Here is a 21,778-nt window from a genome sequence, read left to right on the forward strand (position 1 = left end):
TTCATACATATAGACCTAACTCATTCTTTTTGGTAGATGTATAATATTCTGTAGTATATGTATACCATAACAATTATGGATAGCTAAATCGTATTCAACTGATGGCCATCCAGATTGGTTCTAGGGTTTTGTACTTAAAAGCAATACTATAACAAACATTCCTCTGTGTGTGTGTGTGTGTGTGTGTGTGTGTGTCTGTCTGTACATATATATATATATACACATATCCATAAGTTTTTAGTGCTTTTTTTTTACATAAGATTTCAAAATATATGATTTATAATGTTTAAAATTTTGCTAGATACTACAAAAGAGTTATAACAATTAACAATCTGGAAAACAACATATTAATTTCTCCACATCCTCATTAGTCTCATAAGTTATTACCCTTCTTAATTTTTGCCAAGCTGATGGATAAAAATGATAAATCTCATTGTTTTAATTAGCATTTTTTAGACAGCTGAGTTTACCCAGCTTATATTTTTGAACATTGCCTTTTCTTTTCTTTGAATTTCCTGTTTATAATATTCCCCTATTTTATATTGGGCTGTTTGTCATTTTCTGATAAATTTTTAGGAATTCTTTGCATAGGAGGGATAGAGGATTTTTATGGGCATGATGCATATATTTTGTTGGTGTCTTGATTTTGCTTTATTCTATGAAATCACATTTTATAATTTCATTATAACTTTTGGATTTTCCCCTTCGGTAGAAAAATGTCTCCACATAAATTTTATATATACACACACACACACACACACACACATATATATATATATTACATATATATGTAATTTATTTTAACAGCTTTGTTGAAAGTTTACCAAGTTAAAGTATACAATTCAATGATATTTGGTATATTTACAGAGTTGTGTAACATCACCATAAACTAATTTTTGAACATTTGTTCCATCCTAAAAAGAAAACTTGTATCCATTAGTAGTCACTCATCATTATCACCTCCCCATCCCTGGCCACCGCCCCCCTCCCCCCCCCCCCCGCCATCACAACTCTAGTTAACCACTAATCTACTTTCTGTCCCTATAGATTTGCCTATTCTGGACATGTCATGTAAATAGGATTACACAATATGTGGTCTTTTGTGACTAGCTTCTTTTTCTTAGCACAGTGCTTTTGAGGTTCATTCATGTTGTAACATGTATCAGTACTTCAGTCCTTTTAATGGCTGAATAACATTCCATTTTATCAATAGACCTCATTTTCTTTGTCCATTTATCAGCTAATAGAAATGTGGGTTGTTTCCACTTTTTGGCTACTATGAATAATGTTGTTTTGAACGTTGGTGGACAGGGTTTGTGTATACATTTGTTTTCATTTCTCTTGGGTATATACCTGAAAGTGGAATTGCTGGATTATATAGTAACGCTTATGTTTAACATTTTGAGGAACTTGCAAGCTTTTTTCCCAAGGGGATGCACAATTTTACATTCCCACCAGCAATGTATGAAGATTCCAATTTCTCCACATCCTTGACAACCCTTGTTATGATCTGTGTTTTTGATTATAGCCATCTTAGTGGATGTGAGGTAGGATCTCTTGGTTTTGATTTACATTTCCCTCATGACCAATGACTTTGAGGATCTTTTCATGTTCTTATTGGGCATTTGTATATCTTCTTTAGTGAAATGTCTCTTTCAGATCCTTTTTCCATTTTTAATTGAGTTACTACTCTTTTTATTATTGCATTATAAGAGTTATTCATATATCTTATATTCATGTCACTTATTAGATATATGATTTGCAAATAGTCTCTTCCATTCTATGGGATGTCTTTTCACTTTCTTGATGTTATTATTTGTAGCACAAAAGTTTTTAATTTTGATGAAATCCAATATATCTGTTTTCTCTTTTCTGCTTGTGATGGGGTATCTAAGAACCAACTGCCTAAGTCAAAGTCATGAGGCTTTATTCCTATGTTTTCTTCCGAGAATTTTATAGATTAAGTTCTTATATTTGGATATCTGATCCATTTTGAGTTAATTTTTGTGTATAGTGTGAGGTAAGGGTCCAACCTTATTCTTTAAAATGTGGATATTCAATTGTCCCAGCAACATCAGTGGGAAAGACTATCCTTCCCCGATTTGACTGTCTTGGCACACTTGTCAAAAATCAATTGACCATAAAGGTATGGGTTTATTTCTGAACTTTAAGTTGTACTCCATTGACCTATATGACTATCGTAATGTGAGTAACACCCTGACTTGATTACTATAGCTTTTTGGTAAGTTTGAAATTGGGAAAGGTGAGTTGAATTTGAGTCTTCTTTTTTAAGATTGTTTTCCATGTGAATTTTAGAATCAGCTTGTCAACTTCTGCAAAAATGCCCACTGGGATTTTGATAGGGATTATTTTGAATCTGTAATATCAATTTGGGGCTATTGCCATTTTAACAATATTAAATCTTCCAGTCCATATTGTTCTATTTATTTTGATCTTCTTTAATTTCCTTGAAAAATGTTTTGTGCTTTTCAGTGTGCAAGTCTTGGACTTCTTTTGTTAAATTCATTTCTAAGTGTTTTATTCTTTCTGGTGTTGTAGTAAGTGGGATTGTTTTCTTTTCTTTTTTTTAATTTTTAAATTTAATTTAATTTATTTTTTTATACAGCAGGTTCTTATTAGTCATCAATTTTATACACATCAGTGTATACATGTCAATCCCAATCGCCCAATTCATCACACCACCATCCCCACCCCACCCCCGAGGCTTTCCCCCCTTGGTGTCCATACGTTTGTTCTCTACATCTGTGTCTCAACTTCTGCCCTGCAAACCGGTTCATCTGTACCATTTTTCTAGGTTCCACGTACATGCGTTAATATACGATATTCGTTTTTCTCTTTCTGACTTACTTCACTCTGTATGACAGTCTCTACATCCATCCATGTCTCAACAAATGACTCAATTTCGTTCCTTTTTATGGAATATTCCTTTTTATTCCTTTTTATGGAATATTCCATTGTATATATGTACCACATCTTCTTTGTCCATTCGTCTATCGATGGGCATTTAGGTTGCTTCCATGACCTGGCTACTGTAAATAGTGCTGCAGTGGACATTGGGGTGCATGTGTCTTTTTGAATTATGGTTTTCTCTGGGTATATGCCCAGTAGTGGGATTGCTGGGTCATGTGGTAGTTCTATTTTTAGTTTTTTAAGGAACCTCCATACTGTTCTCCATAGTAACTGTATCAATTTACATTCCCACCAACAGTGCAAGAGGGTTCCCTTTTCTCCACACCCTCTCCAGCATTTGTTGTTTGTAGATTTTCTGATGCTGCCCATTCTAACTGGTGTGAGGTGATACCTCATTGTAGTTCTGATTTGCATTTCTCTAATAATTAGTGATGTTGAGCATCTTTTCATGTGCTTCGTGGCCATCTGTATGTCTTCTTTGGAGAAATGTCTATTTAGGTCTTCTGCCCATTTTGAGATTGGGATGTTTGTTTCTTTAATTTTGAGCTGCATGAGCTGTTTATATATTTTGGAGATTAATCCTTTGTTTGTTGATTCATTTGCAAATATTTTCTCCCATTCTGAAGGTTGTCTTTTAGTCTTGTTTATGGTTTCCTTTGCTGTGCAAAAGCTTTGAAGTTTCATTAGGTCCCATTTCTTTATTTTTGTTTTTATTTCCATTACTCTAGGAGGTGGATCAAAAAAGATCTTGCTGTGATTTATGTCAAAGAGTGTTCTTCCTATGTTTTCCTCTAAGAGTTTTATAGTGTCCGGTCTTACATTTAGGTCTCAGATCCATTTTGAGTTTATTTTTGTGTATGGTGTTAGGGAGTGTTCTAATTTCATTCTTTTACATGTAGCTGTCCAGTTTTCCCAACACCACTTATTGAAGAGACTGTCTTTTCTCCATTGTATATCTTTGCCTCCTTTGTCATAGATTAGTTAACCATAGGTGCGTGGGTTTATCTCTGGGCTTTCTATCTTGTTCCATTGATCTATGTTTCTGTTTTTGTGCCAGTACCATATTGTCTTGATTACTGTAGCTTTGTAGTATAGTCTGAAGTCAGGGAGTCTGATTCCTCCAGCTCTGTTTTTTTCCCTCAAGACTGCTTGGGCTATTCGGGGTCTTTTGTGTCTCCATACAAATTTTAAGATTTTTTGTTCTAGTTCTGTAAAAAATGCATTAGTAATTTGATAGGGATTGCATTGAATCTGTAGATTGCTTTGGGTAGTATAGTCATTTTCACAATATTGATTCTTCCAATCCAAGAACATGGTATATCTCTCCATCTGTTGGTATCATCTTTAATTTCTTTCATCAGTGTCTTATAGTTTTCTGCATAGAGGTCTTTTGTCTCCCTAGGTAGGTTTATTCCTAGGTATTTTATTTTTTTTGTTGCAATGATAAATGGGAGTGTTTCCTTAATTTCTCATTCAGATTTTTCATCATTAGTGTATAGGAAAGCAAGAGATTTCTGTGCATTAATTTTGTATCCTGCAACTTTACCAAATTCATTGATTAGCTCTAGTAGTTTTCTGTCGGCACCTTTAGGATTCTCTATGTATAGTATCATGTCATCTGCAAACAGTGACAGTTTTACTTCTTCTTTTCCAATTTGTATTCATTTTATTTCTTTTTCTTCTCTGATTGCCGTGGCTAGGACTTCCAAAACTACGTTGAATAATAGTGGTGAGAGTGGACATGCTTGTTCCTGATCTTAGAGGAAATGCTTTCAGTTTTTCACCATTGAGAATGATGTTTGCTGTGGGTTTGTCGTATATGGCCTTTATTATGTTGAGGCAGGTTCCCTCTGTGCCCACTTTCTGGAGAGTTTTTATCATAAATGGGTGTTGAATTTTGTCGAAAGCTTTTTCTGCATCTATTGAGATGATCTATGGTTTTTCTTTTTCAATTTGTTAATATGGTGTGTCACATTCATTGATTTGCGTATATTAAAGAATCCTTGCATCCCTGGGATAAATCCCACTTGATCATGGTGTATGATCCTTTTAATGTGTTGCTGGATTCTGTTTGCTAGTATTTTGTTGAGGATTTTTGCATCTATATTCATCAGTGATATTGGTCTGTAATTTTCTTTTTTTGTAGTATCTTTGTCCGGTTGTGGTATCAGGGTGATGGTGGCCTCATACAATGAGTTTGGGAGTGTTCCTTCCTCTGCAATTTTGGAAGGGTTTGAGAAGGATGGGTGTTAGCTCTTCTCTAAATGTTTGATAGAATTCACCTGTGAAGCCATCTAGTCCTGGACTTTAGTTTGTTGAAAGATTTTTAATCACAGTTTCAATTTCATTACTTGTGATTGGTCTGTTCATATTTTCTATTTCTTCCTGGTTCAGTCTTGGAAGGTTATACCTTTCTAATACTTTGTCCATTTCTTCCAGGTTGTCCATTTTTTTGGCATAGAGTTGCTGGTAGTAGTCTCTTAGGGTGCTTTGTATTTCTGTGGTGTCTGTTGTAACTTCTCCTTTTTCATTTCTAATTTTATTGATTTGAGTCCTCTCCCTCTTTTTCTTGATGAGTCTGGCTAATGGTTTATCAATTTTGTTTACCTTCTCAAAGAACCAGCTTTTAGTTTTATTGATCTTTGCTTTTGTTTTCTTTGTTTCTATTTCATTTATTTCTGCTCTGATCTTTATGATATCTTTTCTTCTGCTAACTTTGGGTTTTGTTTGTTCTTCTTTCTCTAGTTCCTTTAGGTGTAAGGTTAGATTGTTTATTTGAGATTTTTCTTGTTTCTTGAGGTAGGCTTGTATAGCTATAAAGTTCCCTCTTAGCACTGCTTTTGCTGCATCCCTTAGGTTTTGGATCGTCGTGTTTTCATTGTCATTTGTCTCTAGGTATTTTTTGATTTCCTCTTTGATTTCTTCAGTGATCTCTTGATTATTTAGTCACGTATTGTTTAGCCTCCATGTGTTTGTGTTTTTTACGGTTTTTTCCCTGTAATTGATTTCTAATCTCATAGCGTTGTGGTCCGAAAAGATGCTTGATATGATGTCAATTTTCTTAAATTTATTGAGGCTTGATTTGTGACTCAAGATGTGATCTATCCTGGAGAATGTTCCATGTGCACTTGAGAAGAAAGTGTAATCTGCTGTTTTTGGATGGAATGTCCTATAAATATCAATTAAATCTATCTGGTCTATTGTGTCATTTAAAGCTTGTGTTTCCCTATTAATTTTCTGTTTGGAAGATCTGTCCATTGGTGTAAGTGAGGTGTTAAAGTCCTCCACTATTACCGTGTTACTGTCAATTTCCTCTTTTAGAGCTGTTAGCAGTTGCCTTATGTATTGAGATGCTCCTATGTTGGGTGCATATATATTTATAATTGTTATATCTTCTTCTTGGATTGATCCCTTGATCATTATGTAGTGGCCTCCCGTGTCTCTTGTAACATTCTTTATTTTAAAGCCTATTTTACCTGATATGAGTATTGCTACTCCAGCTTTCTTTTGATTTCCATTTGCTTGGAATATCTTTTTCCATCCCCTCACTTTCAGTCTGAATGTGTCCCTAGGTCTGAAGTGGGTCTCTTGTAGACAGCATATATATGGGTCTTGTTTTTGTATCCATTCAGCAAGCCTGTGTCTTTTGGTTGGAGCATTTAATCCATTCACGTTTAAGGTAATTATCGATATGTATGTTCCTATGACCATTTTCTTAATTGTTTTGGGTTTGTTTTTGTAGGTCGTTTTCTTCTCTTGTGTTTCCCACTTAGAGAAGTTCCTTTAGCATTTGTTGTAGAGCTGGTTTGGTGGTGCTGAATTCTCTTAGCGTTTGCTTGTCTGTAAAGCTTTTGATTTCTCCATCAGAATCTGAATGAGATCCTTGCCGAGTAGAGTAATCTTGGTTGTAGATTCTTCCCTTTCATCAGGTTAAGTATATCATGCCACTCCCTTCTGGCTTGTAGAGTTTCTGCTGAGAAATCAGCTGTTAACCTTATGGGAGTTCCCTTGTATGTCATTTGTCGTTTTTCCCTTGCTGCTTTCAATCATTTTTCTCTTTAATTTTTGCTAATTTGATTACTATGTGTCTTGGCGTGTTTCTCCTTGGGTTTATCCTGTATGGGACTCGCTGCGCTTCCTGGACTTGGGTGGCTATTTCCTTTCCCATGTTAGGGCAGTTTTCGACTATAATCTCTTCAAATATTTTCTCGGGTCCTTTCTCTCTCTCTTCTCCTTCTGGGACCCCTATAATGCGAATGTTGTTGCATTTAATGTTGTCCCAGAGTTCTCTTAGGCTGTCTTCATTTCTTTTCATTCTTTTTTCTTTATTCTGTTCCGCAGCAGTGAATTCCACCATTCCGTCTTCCAGGTCACTTATCCGTTCTTCTGCCTCAGTTATTCTGCTATTGATTCTTTCTAGTGTAGTTTTCATTTCAGTTATTGTATTGTTCATCTCTGTTTGTTTGTTCTTTAATTCTTCTAGGTCTTTGTTAAACATTTCTTGCATCTTCTCTATCTTTGCCTCCATTGTTTTTCCGAGGTCTTGGATCATCTTCACTATCATTATTCTGAATTCTTTTTCTGGAAGGTTGCCTATCTCCGTTTCATTTAGTTGTTTTTCTGGGGTTTTATCTTGTTCCTTCATCTGGTACATAGCCCTCTGCCTTTTCATCTTGTCTATCTTTCTGTGGATGTGGTTTTTGTTCCACAGGCTGCAGGATTGTAGTTCTTGCTTCTGCTGTCTGCCCTCTGGTGGATGAGGCTATCTAAGAGGCTTGTGTAAGTTTCCTGATGGGAGGGACTGGTGGTGGGTAGAGCTGACTGTTGCTGTGGTGGGCAGAGCTCAGTAAAACTTTAATCCGCTTGTCTGCTGATGGGTGGGGCTGGGTTCCCTCTCTGTTGGTTGTTTGGCCTGAGGCAGCCCAACACTGGAGCCTACCTGGGCTCTTTGGTGGGGCTAATGACAGACTCTGGGAGGGCTCACGCCAAGGAGCACTTCCCAGAACTTCTGCTGCCAGTATCCTTGTCCCCACAGTGAGCCACAGCCACCCCCTGCCTCTGCAGGAGACCCTCCAACACTAGCAGGTAGGTCTGGTTCTGTCTCCCCTGGGGTCACTTCTCCTTCCCCTGGGTCCCGATGCACACACTACTTTGTATGTGCCCTCCAAGAATGGGGTCTCTGTTTCCCCCAGTCCTGTTGAAGTCCTGCAATCAAATCCCACTAGGCCTCAAAGTCTGGTTCTCTAGGAATTCCTCCTCCTGTTGCCGGACCCCCAGGTTGGGAAGTCTGACGTGGGGCTCAGAACCTTCACTCCAGTGGATGGACTTCTGTGGTATAAGTGTTCTCCAGTCTGTGAGTCACCCACCCAGCAGTTATGGGATTTGATTTTACTGTGATTGCGCCCCTCCTACCATCTCATTGTGGCTTCTCCTTTGTGTTTGGATGTGGGGTATCTTTTTTGGTGAGTTCCAGTGTCTTCCTGTCGATGATTGTCCAGCAGCTAGTTGTGATTCTGGTGTTCTCACAAGAGGGAGTGAGAGCTGGGATTGTTTTCTTAATTACATTTTTGGATTATTCATTTGTAGTGTATAGAAATACAGTTGATTTTTGTATGTTGTGCAATCTTAATGAACTTTTTTATTAGTTCTAATAGTTTTTTTAATTTATCTTTTTAATTGAAGTGTAGTTGCTGTACAAAGTTCTAATAGTTTTTAGTGGAATCTATGGGATTTTCTATATACAAAATCATATTATCTGTGAGTGGGGATAGTTTTACTTCTTCCTTTCCAATCTGGATGCCTTTTACTTCCTTTTCTTGCTTAACTGCCTGGCTAGAACCTCCACACCAATATTGAATAGAAGTGGTGAGAGCAGATACCCTTGTCTTCTTCCTGATCTTAAGAGGGACATATTCAGTCTTTCACCATTAAGTATATTAGCTATGTGTTTTTTGTAGATGCCTCTTATCAGGTTGAGGATGTTCCCTTCCATGCCTAGTTTGTTGACTGTTTTTATCATGAAGAGTGTTGGATTTTGTCAAATACTTTTTCTGAATGTATTGAGATGATCATATGGATTTTGTCCTTTATTCTATTAATATGATGTGTTACATTGATTAATTTCAGATGTTAAACAAACCTTGCATTCTTGGGATACATCCCACTTGTTAATGGCATATGATCCTTTTTATGTATTGCTAGATGCAGTTTGCTAGTATTTTGTTGAGGATTTTCCATCTATATTCATAAGAGTTATTGGTCTGTCATTTTCTTGTGATCTTTGGTTTTGGTATCATGGTAATACTGGCTTTATATAATAAGATGGGTAGTATTCCCACCTTTTCTATTTTTTGGAAGAGTTTGTGAATGATTGGTATTAATTCTTCTTTAAATGTTTGGTAGAATTCACCAGTGAAGCCATCTGGCCCTGAGCTTTTCTTTGTGAGAAGTTGTTTGATTACTTATTCAATCTTGTTCCTTGTTCCAGGTATGTTCAGTTTTCTGTTTCTTCCTAGCCAATTTTGGTAATTTGTATCTTTATAGGAATTTGTCCGTTATCTAATTTGTTGGCGTACAATTGTTAATAGTATTCCCTTATACTTTTTATTTCTGTAAGGTCAGATGTGATGACCCCTCTTTCTAAAATCACTTGATTTTAGAAATTTGGGTCTTTTTTTTTTTCCTTAGCCAGTCTAGCTAAAAGTTTGTCAATTTTATTGATCTTTTCAAAGAACCAATTTTTGGTTTTGTTAATTTTCTCTATTGTTTTTTTATTTCTCTATTTTATGTATTTCTCCTCTGTTCTTTATTATTTCCATCCATGTACTTGCTTTGGATTTTAGTTTAATCTTTTTTTTTCTAGCTTTTGAAGATAGACATTATGCTATTGATTTGATATCTTTCTTTTCTAATATAGGTATTTATGGATATATATTTTCCTCTAAGCACTGCTTTAATTGCATCTCATATGTTTTGGCATGTTGTATTTACAGTTTCATTCATCTTAAAGTATTTTCTATTTCTGTTGTGATTTCTTCTTTGACCCATTGGTTATTTAGGATTGTATTGCTTAATTTCCTTACATGGTGATTTTCCCAATTTCTTTGTTTTTAATCTCTAATTTATTTGTTTATTTGTAGTCAGGAAAGATACTTTGTATGGTTTTAATCATTTTAAATCTATTGAGACTTATGTTATGGCCTAACATGGGGTCTATTGTGGAGAATATTCCATATACGCTTTAGAAGAATATATATTCTGCTGATGTTGGGTGGAGTGTTTTATACAAATCTCTTAGATCCAATTGGTTTATAGTGCTGTTCAAGTCTTTTATATCCTTTTTGATTTTCTGCCCAGTTGTTCTATCTATTATTGAAAGTAGAGTATTGAAGTCCCCAACTATTATTGTTGAGTTGTCTATTTGCCCCCTCAATTCTGTCAGTTTTTGTTTCATGTAGCTTTGGGCTCTGTTGTTAGTTTCATATATGTTTTATAATTATTTCATCTTGACTGATTGGTTCTTTTATCATTATAAAATATCCCTCTTTATCTCTAGTAATAGCTTTTGTCTTAAAGTCTATTTTGTCTACTATTAGTATGGCCACTCTAACTCTCTTCTGGTTGCTGTTTGCATGGTATACTTTTTCCTTTCAAACTCTTTGCATCTTTGAAACTAAAGTGTGTCTCCTGTAGACAACATATAGTTGGATCTTATTTTTTTAATTCAGTCTCACAATCTCTGCTTTTTTATTTAATCCATTGAAATACGATGTTATTATTGATATGGTTGGATTTACATCTGCCATTTTGCTTTTTTGGGGTGACTCATGACTACTTTGTTCCTCTGTTCCTCCTTTATTTTGAATTTATTTTTGTAAATGGTCTGAGGTGGAAGTTTAACATCCAGACATTAATTGTGCTAGCACTATTTTTAAAAATCATCCTTTTCTACTGAATTTTAATACCTCCTTTGTCACATATATTGTTCCCATATATATTATAGTTCACTATATTTATGAAAATTCTATTCTATTCATGTATGTATCTGTCTTCTCTTGTGTCAATACCTGCTGTTTTGTTTAAGTAACTTTAAGGTAAATTTCAACATCTGCTATAGCAAGTCCCTCTTTGTTTTCCTTCTTGTCTTGGATATTCTCATACACTAATTGTTCATGTGAATCTTTGAAATCAAAAAGAAAATACCAGTGATAATCCTTTTAAAATTTCACACACACATACATATAAACACATTCACCACCTAGTAATATGTTATGTGTTAAGTTAGACAGTTCATTTTAATGTAGAAACTGGTGAGTGGCAACAAATCATATTAAAATGAAACAGAACAGGATGACTTATGTAACTTTCACCTAATAATTATTTTCTTAACATAGGGTGAATGCTGTTGAAAGTAGTGCCATCAGGATGTTAAAAGAGAGAATGATTTCACGAAAAACTGACCTCATTCATGTTTTCCAACTTCAAGACTGCAGTAAATCAGGTAAAAAAATTATGTAATGCTTACCATTTCTTAACATACCAGGTTACCTACAAATTAGTTTTCATTTTCTTTGTTTCCTTAAGATTTCAGTTTTCTACTTTTACCAGCAAGGAATGATAGAGATAAAAATGAAATATAATCCATTATATGCTTGGACAAAAACATATTCCTCCTTTTCAGTAAGCTTCTTTCAACTTAAAAAAACAACAACAACCCAGAATTAGACTTCTCTTCTGGTAGTATTTTGACTAGACACTCTGGAAGGTCCTCCTGTTAAGAAACAGCTAGATTCTAGAGGATACAGAATTTTAATGCATTTACCAGCCTCACAGTAATTAAGATAAATCTCTAGGCTGCATTTCCTCTCCCCATTAAAGGATTTTTAAAACCACATGTTGGAACATGGAGCAGCAAGCAAGCACAAAAGGCTAGATTGTCCTGGGGGCAAATACTAATATTGGTGTAGCAGTCAATCCTGAGACTAAACCGTAGGATAGTAGAAAGATGGATAAGCTGAATTTGAGACTTACAACATTAAGCCTAGATTCTCAAAGTGACTAAAGTAGTCCTAGGTCTGTAGTGCCCCCAACTCCTGGCAAGCAAATGCAAATCCATCTTCATGGGAAGCATCCCTAATTTGGGCCACTAGTATATCCGGAGATTAGGATCAACTAATAGGTCACAACCGAAGATCACCAAACAAACAAGGGGACAAGCTACCATGAGGGAGAGTCAGCAGAAACAATAAGCAACAGATTAGTTTCCCAAGGACATCATATATTGGAATTATCAAATACAAAATAAAAAATTACTGAGAAAGAAAATGTTTAAAGAAATGAAAGATGGAATCACAAATATGCATTTGAAAATGATTTAAAGAAGAACCATTTTTATTTTATATAGATATAAAAACTCATTAAGAAAACATAGTGAGTGGGTTAAACAGAAGATTAGACATTGCTTAAAAAAGAATTAGAAAGATTAAGAATCAAATGTGTAACATACATCTAATCAGGGTCCCAGGAGGAGAGAATGTAAGAGAGAATATATTTGACATGATAATGGCTGAGACTTTTCCAGAACTGTTGAAAGACTCAAATTCACAGGTAAAGAGGAACAGTGATTCTCAAATAGGATAAATAAAATTAAATTCACACCTACACACACTTGTGGTGAAACTGCAGAGCACCAACAGCGAAGAGAAAATCTTAAAAGCAAGCAGAGGAAACACACGGTGCTACAGAGACAACAATTAGAGTGATGTCAGACTTCTCAACAGTTGCAACAGAAGCCAGTAGACAGTAGAATCATATATACAGGTGGTCCCCAATTTATGGTGGTTCGACTTACAATTTTTCAACTTTAAAATGGTGTGAAAGCCATATGCATTGAGTAGAAACCATACTTCGAATTTTGAATTTTGATCTTTTCCCACGCTAGCAATATGTGGTACAGTGCTCTCTCATGACGCTGGGTAGTAGCATTGAGCCACAGCTCCCAGTCAGCCACAAGATCACAAGGGTAAACAACCAATACACTTACAACCATTCCATACCCATACAGCCATTCTGTTTTTCACTTTCAGTACAGTATTCTATAAATTACATGAGATATTCAACACTTTACTATAAAATAGGTTTTGTGTTAGATGATTTTGCCCAACTATAGGCTAATGTAAGTGTTCTGAGCACATTTAAGGTAGGCTAGGCTAAGCTATGCTGTTCAGTAGGTTAGATGTAAATATTAAATGCATTTTTTACTCACAATATCTTAAACTTATGATAGGTTTATTGGGATGTAACTGCATTTTAAGTCAGGGAAAATCTGTACAAAACATTGAAAATAAAATTTATGAAAAGATGCAACATGAAAACACTAACAAAAACAAAGTGGGAATAGCTGTATTAATATCAGACAAAGTAGACTTCAAGGAGATATACATTACTAGAAAAATAAAGGGACACTTTATGATAAAATATTCAGCTTTCCAACTAAATCCATTCTAAATGTGTATGCACCTATTAATACAGCCTCCTTCAAAAATATGTAAAACAAAAATGCACTGAACAAGTAGAAGTAGAAAAACCTACCATCATAGTGGGAGATTTTAACACTCCTCTCTCACAGGAACCGAAAGTATAAACAGACAAAAAGATTAGCAAACTTTCCCTAAAAGACATATTGAATATATAGCACTCTGCATCCAACATTGCAGAATATACATTGCTGTCGAGCACAAATGGAACATTTACAAAAATTGACCATTAAATGGAACATAAAGTAAATCTCAACAAATTTTGTATTGGAAACGTATAGAATAAATTCTCTGACATAGTGGATTGAGCTACAACTCAATTACATAAGGTAGCTAGAAAATCCCCTTGGGCTTGGAAATGAGAAATACACTTCTAAATAACCCTTGGATCAAAGAAGAAATCACAGTGGAAATTAGAATGCTGAAATTGAGTAATGAAAATACAACATATCAGAACTTATGGGATGCAAATTAGAGAGGCATTGATATCCTTCAATGTATATATTTTAAAAGAGGAAACTGTGATCAACAAAGTAACAAAAAGTGGTTCTTTGAAGAAAATGTTGATATAACCGTCATAAGGAGAGAAAGAAAGAGAGACCAAATAACTGATGCCAGAATTGAAAGGGGGGACATTACTACAGACTTTACAGATATTAAAAAGATCATAAGATATATTTTGGGAATTCTTATGCTAATAAATGGAAACTTTAGATTAAATGGACACATTCTTAAAATATATATATGTACACACACACTTATAAAAACTGACACAAAAAGAAATAGAAAATCTGAACAATCCTATAACTATTAAAGAAATTGGATCTGAAATTTTGAAACTTTCCACATAGAAAGCTCTGAGCTCATATAGCTTCATTAGCCATTACAGTATGCATATTTAATATTTTAAGGAAGAAATGAAACCAGTGTTACAGAAACTCTTCCAGAGAATAGAAATAGAGGGAACACTTTCTTTTTTTTTTTTTGGCTGCGCCACATGGCTTGAGGGTTCCCAGACCAGGGATCGAACCCGTGCCCTTGGCAGTGAAAGCACAGAGTCCTAACCACTGGACCGCCAGGGAATTCTCAAGGGAACACTTTCAAGATGATTTTAGGAGGTCAGCATAACCTTGATACCAAAACCTAACAAGAACATTATGGAAAAGGAAAATTAAAAGCTAATATCACTCATACATTTAGATGAAAAAAATCCTGGATGAAATAATAGCAAAAGGTTAGTGTATCACAACAGAGTTTAGTTTATTCTAGGAACACTAGGAATTCTAGGTTGTTTTAGCATTTGAAAATCAATCAGTGTAATTCACCACTTAACAAAACTTAAAGAAGTAATATAATTCTCTCAAGAAAAAAATTGTTTCATGTATTTTGCCCTGGTTTCATGGGTTTAAAAAACATTTAGAAAACTAAAAATGGAAGTAAACTTCCTTAATCTCATCAAGGATATCTACCAAAGCCTATAGAAAATAGCATACTTAATGGAGACATGTTGAAACCTTTCCTTCTAAGTTTGGGAATGAGGGAAGGATGCTGTAGCAGACTGAATAATGCCCCTTCCCATAATATATCCACGTTCTAATCCCCAGAATCTGTGACTGTTACCTTATTTGGCAAAAGGGACTTTGCAGATGTGATTAAGTTAAAGATCTTGACCTGAGGAGATTATCCTGCATTATCTAGGTGGGTCTGGTGTAATCACAATGGTCTTTATAAGAGGGACATAGGAAGAGTCAGAATCAGAGGAGAATGTGATGTGATGATGGAAGCAGATATTGAAATAATGCACTTTGAAAATGGAGGAGGGTGCCCCAAGCCAAGGAATATAGGCAACCATTAGAAGCTGAAAAAGGCAAGGAAAGAGATTCTCCCTTCAGAGCCTCCAGAAGGAACCAGCCCTGCTGACACTTGACTTTGGCCCAGTGAAACTGATTTTGTACTTCTAACCTCCAGAACTGTAAGAGAATAAATATGTGTTATTTTAAGCCACTAACTCTATGGTAATTTGTTCGAGCAGCAATAGGAAACTAATACAGAGGCCCCCTCTCAAGACTCTGTTCAACTTTGTACTAGGGATGCTAGCCAGTACAACAAGGCAAGTTAAATAAAATGATAAGAATTAGAAAGAAGAAATAAAATGTCACTATGCATAGACAACATGCCAAATAAATCCACAGAAAAACTGTTAGAATTAATAAGTGAATTTAGCAAGTTGTAGAACCTCAAGGTCAATAAACAGAAATTGATTGCACTTCCATATACTAGTGTATCAGTCAGAATCTATTCAGGAGACAGAAGCCACATCAGTAATTTGAACGAGGAAACAATATAAAGAATTATAAACTAGTAAAAGGTGATTAATTACTAATAGGAATAAAAGAGAAATCTAAAGAATACAAGAACAGAAAGTGTAGGGAACAACTATTGTCTCTAAGGCTGAGAGAGAGTATCCAAGGAAGGAACAAACTTGGAAGAGTCCCCTACTTCCAACCAAGGCTAAGATTCAGACCTCATTGGAGAGGGTGTCACTGTGGCCCGCTGGATGGGGTGAAAGTTCACTGAGGTGTCTCAGGTCAGAGTTGGTCTGTAGCTAGTGGGCTAGGAAGAGAATGGAGCCACCCACTGTGGTGCCATCAAAACTCTCTTTGGGCTATGCACCACTGTGTCTCCCACACACTGCTGGCAAGGGAACCACCCACTGTGGTGTCCATGAAATTCACTAGAGAGTGGGTGCCACTGCATTTCCCACACACCTCTAGCAGCCATGCTATGCTGTAGAAGCAAGAAGCAAAGTACACCAGAACCGTTTCTTCTGCTATGTCTTAGAGCATTCCTCCTGCACCCTCTGCTGACAAAGCCTAACATTATGCCAGCTGCCAAAGGAGAAATATTTACAGGGTTCAGCTCCAATGTCACAAAATAGGGCAAAGAAAGGTAGATTTTTAAGTGGGTGGAAGTAAATTGATAACTGGTATAGGCAGCCATTAACTTTTAGATAATGAAAATCTTAAAAGATACCATTCACAATAGATAATCAAGTACCGAGAAGGAAACCAAATGATTGATGTGTGAGATTTCTAAAATATTATTAAAAGAAATAAAAAAGAACTGAAATACATGGGTGGGTATTACTATGTTCAAGGGCCAAAGTTGTCAAGATATAAATTCTCCCCAAATTGAGCTATAGGTTTAATGCACCAAAGGGGCATGTACAGAATGTTCTTAGCAGCACTGTTTGTAATAGCACCAAACTGTAGATAATCCAATGTCCACCAACAATAGAATGGGTATATAAATTTTGAATATGTGGAATACTATACATCAATGAAAATGAAGACACTACAACTAAGTGGAACAACATGGCTGAATCTCATGAACTTAGTGTTGAGCAAAGGAAGTAAGATTCCTCCCAAAATATTTACTTTATGATTCTGTTTATATATAGATCAAAAAAGGCAAAAAGTAAACTATAGTGTTAGAAATCAATATAGTGACTCTCCTTGGGAAAGTGGGAGGTGATAGTAATTATGAGGGGCCACAGAGGGGGCTTTTGGATATTGGCAATGTTCTATTTCTTGTCCTTGGCGGTGGTTGCATAAGAAACCCCTTTGTGATAATTCACTTGAGTTCTGTATTTGTTTTGTGAACTTTTCTGTATGCGTTAAACTTCAATTAAAAAAAAAAAGAATTATGTCCTTAGCAGGTAAGTGTGTGGGGAATCGTCTTGGTGGGAGTGTAAAATGGCTACTCTTTTTTTTTAAATTAATTTATCTTTGGCTGTGTTGGGTCTTTGTTGCTGCGTGTGGGCTTTCTCTAGTTGTGGCAAGCAGGGGCTACTCTTCCTTGCAGTGCGTGGGCTTCCCATTGAGGTGGCTTCTCTTGTTGCGGAGCGTGGGGTCTAGGTGCGCGGGCTTCAGTAGTTGTGGCATACAGGCTCAGTAGTTGTGGCTCGTGGGCTCTGGAGCGCAGGCTCAGTAGTTGTGGCGCATGGGCTTAGTTGCTCCACGGCACGTGGGATCCTCCTGGACTAGGGATCGAACCCATGTCCCCTGCATTGGCAGGCAGATTCTTAACCACTGCGCCACCAGGGAAGTCCCTGGCTACTCTTTCTTTCTCTTTTTTGCTTTTTAAAAAATTTATTTATTTGTTTGTTTGTGTATTTATGGCTGCATTAGGTCTTCGTTGCTGCACGCGGGCTTTCTTTAGTTGCGTCGAGCGGGGGCTACTCTTCATTGTGGTGTGCGGGCTTCTCTTTGCGGTGGCTTCTCTTGTTGTGGAGCACAGGGTCTAGGTGTGCAGACTTAAGTAGTTGTGGCACACGGGCTCAGTAGTTGTGGCACGCGGACTCCAGAGTGCAGGCTCAGTAGTTGTGGCGCACGGGCTTAGTTGCTCCGTGGCATGTGGGATCTTCCCGGACCAGGGCTCGAACCCGTGTCCCCTGCATTGACAGGCGGATTCTTAACCACTGCGCCACCAGGGAAGCCCCCTGGCTACTCTTTCTTGAAAGCAGTTTGGCAATATATATCAAAAGCCTTAAAATGTACATACCCTTTGATCCAGCAATTCCACTTCTAGGAATGATCCTAAGAAAATAATGGAATAGTTTCACAGCCATTAAAAGAATGATGTAGATCTATGTTTATTAACATAGATGCATGTCCATGATTTATTATAAGTAAAAAATCAGGTTAGAATATATATGTTTGTTATGTGTGTGTTGCCATATGTAATACACATATGTAAAACATATGGTATAAAGTATATTTGGCTTTAAGATAAAATATATATACATTTATATATACATGTTTATATACATGGAAAAACATGAACATATCTTTAATAATCAGAAAAAATAAAGGTATTTATACTTCAAAAAACTACATATAATTTTAGGAGATGAAAGGATATTACCTGGGAAAATGAGACATGAACAATATGCCCAAATGTTAAAAATAAAAGTAATCTTTTATCCTTTATATCCGTTTGTGTTTTCAAATCTTCTATTATAAACATACCTTACTTTGTTAATAAGAAAAAGGGGAAAAAATCTAGTATACCCAAATTCTGATTGCTTACCCATAACAGTAAGGGAAAGATCTGCGGAACCCCAAAGGTTATTCCTCCCTCAGAGTCGGGGGGTCTGGTAGGACAGATCATAAAGGGGAGCAGAGGCACCCAGGCCTCAAAACCGAGGCTGTCTGCTTGCTCCATTGATGAGGTTGCATTTTTAATCAAATTATCAACCAATTATATGGGCTTTGTTGCTGTTGTTGTTAGGAAAACTTTCTCTGGGCCAGTGGGCTTTTTCCATGGAGAACGTTTTGGGGCTGAACTTGCCATGGAGATCCCTGAGTTCACGTCTGGTAACCACAGACAAAGATGGAAATATTGACTACATGTCCAGCTTCCAGGATATCCACATTCAGAAACCTGTGAAAGAGGTAAGTGAAACATAGCCCCCGGCTAAAACCTGGCTGGCGTCTAACAGCCTTTGGACAACTTATAAGAGTTCCTTAGTTCTTTGAAAAGTTGGGAGTGGAATCGTCTAATGGGTGGGCGTGGCACTCTTAGGAAAGACCTAAGGGGGATCTTCCAGATACATTGTGATCTGTTCAGGAAGTTTGTGTGTTCTAAGGATAGGCAAAAAGAAAAAAGAAGAAAAGGCTTCTGCAAGCAAATCTGTGTCAAATATGTGATTCTTCTCTTAAGTGCTGTCCAGCAGAAGGGCATATATGACATCTATTCTTTCATATAATACTCTTTAAAATACTCAACATACTCCTATTAACTGTCAGTAAGTATAGACTTACTGATATGACATCTTATACCTTAAAGAATTTTAAAATTTAGAATTTCTTATTAAAATGGGGATACCCCAGGAAGAGTTGTCAGACCCCCAGTACTTATTAGTTAACAACTCATCAGCAATTAGTTATAGTATTGGGCTGAAAGTGAGCTGATGGGAGCTAGGACTGGGGTGATTGTTTGCAGGAGAGTTGAGAAGTTGAGCAGGAAAAGGGAAGTAAAACTGCACGTGGGAAACTAAAATATCCACATAAAGGAGGCTTTTGGCTTCACTTGAGAGACAGTTTACCATGGTGGCTAAGCTCCCAGGCCTTGGCTTCAGGCCAAGATTCAAATCCCACTTACCAGCTATGTGAACCTTGGGAAACTTACTTTACCTCTCTGTCTTCCAGTCTGTAAAATGGGCATAATAATAGTTCTGTTCCTTGGGTCTGTTGTTGAGGACTGAATGAAATAATCCATAGAAGCTGTCAGTGCAGAGCCTGGCACACAGATGCGCTTTGGCCCATCCCCTAAGGAACAGAGACTGCAGGCGCTACAGAACACAAGAGCATGGTCTTTTATCTGATTCAAGAGGGTTGGGCCTCCAAGGAAGGCCTGCCTTCTCAAATTTCTATCTAAATCACATACTTCGAATAGGTGACCATGTTGTGTGTTTGTTACTTTTACTAAAATTGATCTGTTATAAATTCTATATGTCTTAACACTTAGTCTTTATTTTAGGTTCAGTCTACTCTGATTGAAACAGTGTACAGATACCGATCTGACCTGCAAATCATCTTTAATGTCATTGACTCTGATCACTCAGGTAGATTCACTTTGATTGGTTCAGTAGCAATAGAAAGCAAAGGCTAGTCTGTTTCTTTTAAACCAGAATTCTGTTTTCATCTATTGCATTCTTCATCCAAACTTGATTTAACTCAGGGGTGGGGGGTAGGGATAAACTCATGTTTAATATTATTGTTTTTTTTAGTTTGGCCACAGACTCTCTATTCGAGTCCATATGGTATAGGCTTATATATCCATTAGTCAGACAAGAATAGCTCCTTTTATAAATCACCAGCACAGATGAAAAGATAATCCACTGTCCATTTAAAAATTGTAGTTATTCCTGGCAATAAAAATCATTCCTAGAGTTCTGATTCTGTTTTGGTGACTAAGAACTCATTTTCTGCTTAGCTTTGATGCGCAATTATTTATTTTCAAACTTAAAAAAAAATCATCAGATAATCCCCAACTGCAGAGACCATTGAGTACCAAAAAATCAATAATCAAAACACAAAAGTAAATTACTGCCTATAGAAAATGGCAGAGCCACTGTTTGCAATCCTCTTTTTGAGTCCCAGGGTTAATTCTCCCTCTGCTTTGATGTAGCTCTCCTCTCTGCCCTCCTTCCATGTCCCTCTCCCTTAGATTTTAGATCTTGTAATTTCTATACTACATATAGTACCACATCTACAATCTCCCCCGCCCCATTCCTTCACTGTTCACTTATTCCAGCTTTAGAATAATCTCAGGATCACTTGATAGTTGAAAGTGACATATTGTTTCTTATATTTACAATCTTACTTTTCCATTTCCTTCAGTGTCTCGATGGTCAGGCATGTTAGTGAGCTGCTAATTGGGACTATTCAGTCAGTATGGCTTTCCGCACCCCTCCCTAAGGTGGGTCTTAAAATGAACACTCATGACCTTCTCCTATATTCTTTTAGGCCTGATCTCCATGGAAGAATTTCGTAGCATGTGGAAACTTTTCAAAAGTTACTACAATGTCTGTATTGATGATTCCCAGTTAGATGAGCTCGCCGAAAGGATGGACTTAAACAAAGATGGAAGCATTGACTTTAATGAGTTTTTAAAGGCTTTCTATGTAGTGCATAAATTTGACAAGTTGAATAAATCAGACACCAAGGTTGCTTAACAAGAATTAGGGTTTTCCCTCCTTGTAAACAGTTGGCCCAAATCACTGACAGAATCTTTGCCACGACCCTTGAAATTCATAGTCAGTAGTAGAGAAAAGTAGACCCCAGTTCACACCATGAGCAGATGTATAATGTGGGTATTGGAAGTCCCTAGTAAACTGCTATTGGTAAGACTAGGTTAAATGTCAGCTGATAGGATTTGGCTCCAGTGGCGGGACTCACACACTGCCAGGTAGAAATTGGATTTGAGCCTAGTGTTGGTCTCTTGGATGCCACCTAACCAGGAGACCTGAGCAGTTTGTAAACATATTGAAAAGAACCCACAGAATACCAGAGGAAAGTACAACATCTGTGAGTGGTTGAGGGATGGGAGGAGGAATACCAAACTATTAAAAATATTTCCATCTTTAAACTGTAATCCTCTTTGGAGATATCATAAACCAGTGATTTTCAGCTGTGGGGGAACCACCTTCAGGGATGGGGGCCATATCAGAATCTCGGGGGAAGCTGTGGGAGTGTATTGTTTGAAAAAGCGTATTTTTTTCTTGTCTGTCGGAGCTAGAAAGTGAG

General features: G+C 36.7%; 1 protein-coding gene across 1 annotated transcript in view; it reads left to right on the forward strand.

Annotated features, from left to right (window-relative positions):
- PPEF1 (protein phosphatase with EF-hand domain 1) overlaps positions 1 to 21,434 on the forward strand; it is a 121,526-nt gene extending 100,092 nt beyond the window's left edge. The window contains exons 14-17 of the mRNA XM_061178374.1: positions 11,325 to 11,431; positions 18,759 to 18,922; positions 20,010 to 20,094; positions 20,999 to 21,434. Coding sequence (XP_061034357.1) covers positions 11,325 to 11,431; positions 18,759 to 18,922; positions 20,010 to 20,094; positions 20,999 to 21,207 — 565 coding nt within the window. The 3' untranslated portion in view covers positions 21,208 to 21,434. The remainder of the gene's footprint in view (positions 1 to 11,324; positions 11,432 to 18,758; positions 18,923 to 20,009; positions 20,095 to 20,998) is intronic.
- Positions 21,435 to 21,778: the final 344 nt, after the last annotated feature.

Source organism: Eubalaena glacialis, chromosome X (genome assembly GCF_028564815.1).
Source record: "Eubalaena glacialis isolate mEubGla1 chromosome X, mEubGla1.1.hap2.+ XY, whole genome shotgun sequence".
NCBI lineage: Eukaryota > Metazoa > Chordata > Mammalia > Artiodactyla > Balaenidae > Eubalaena > Eubalaena glacialis.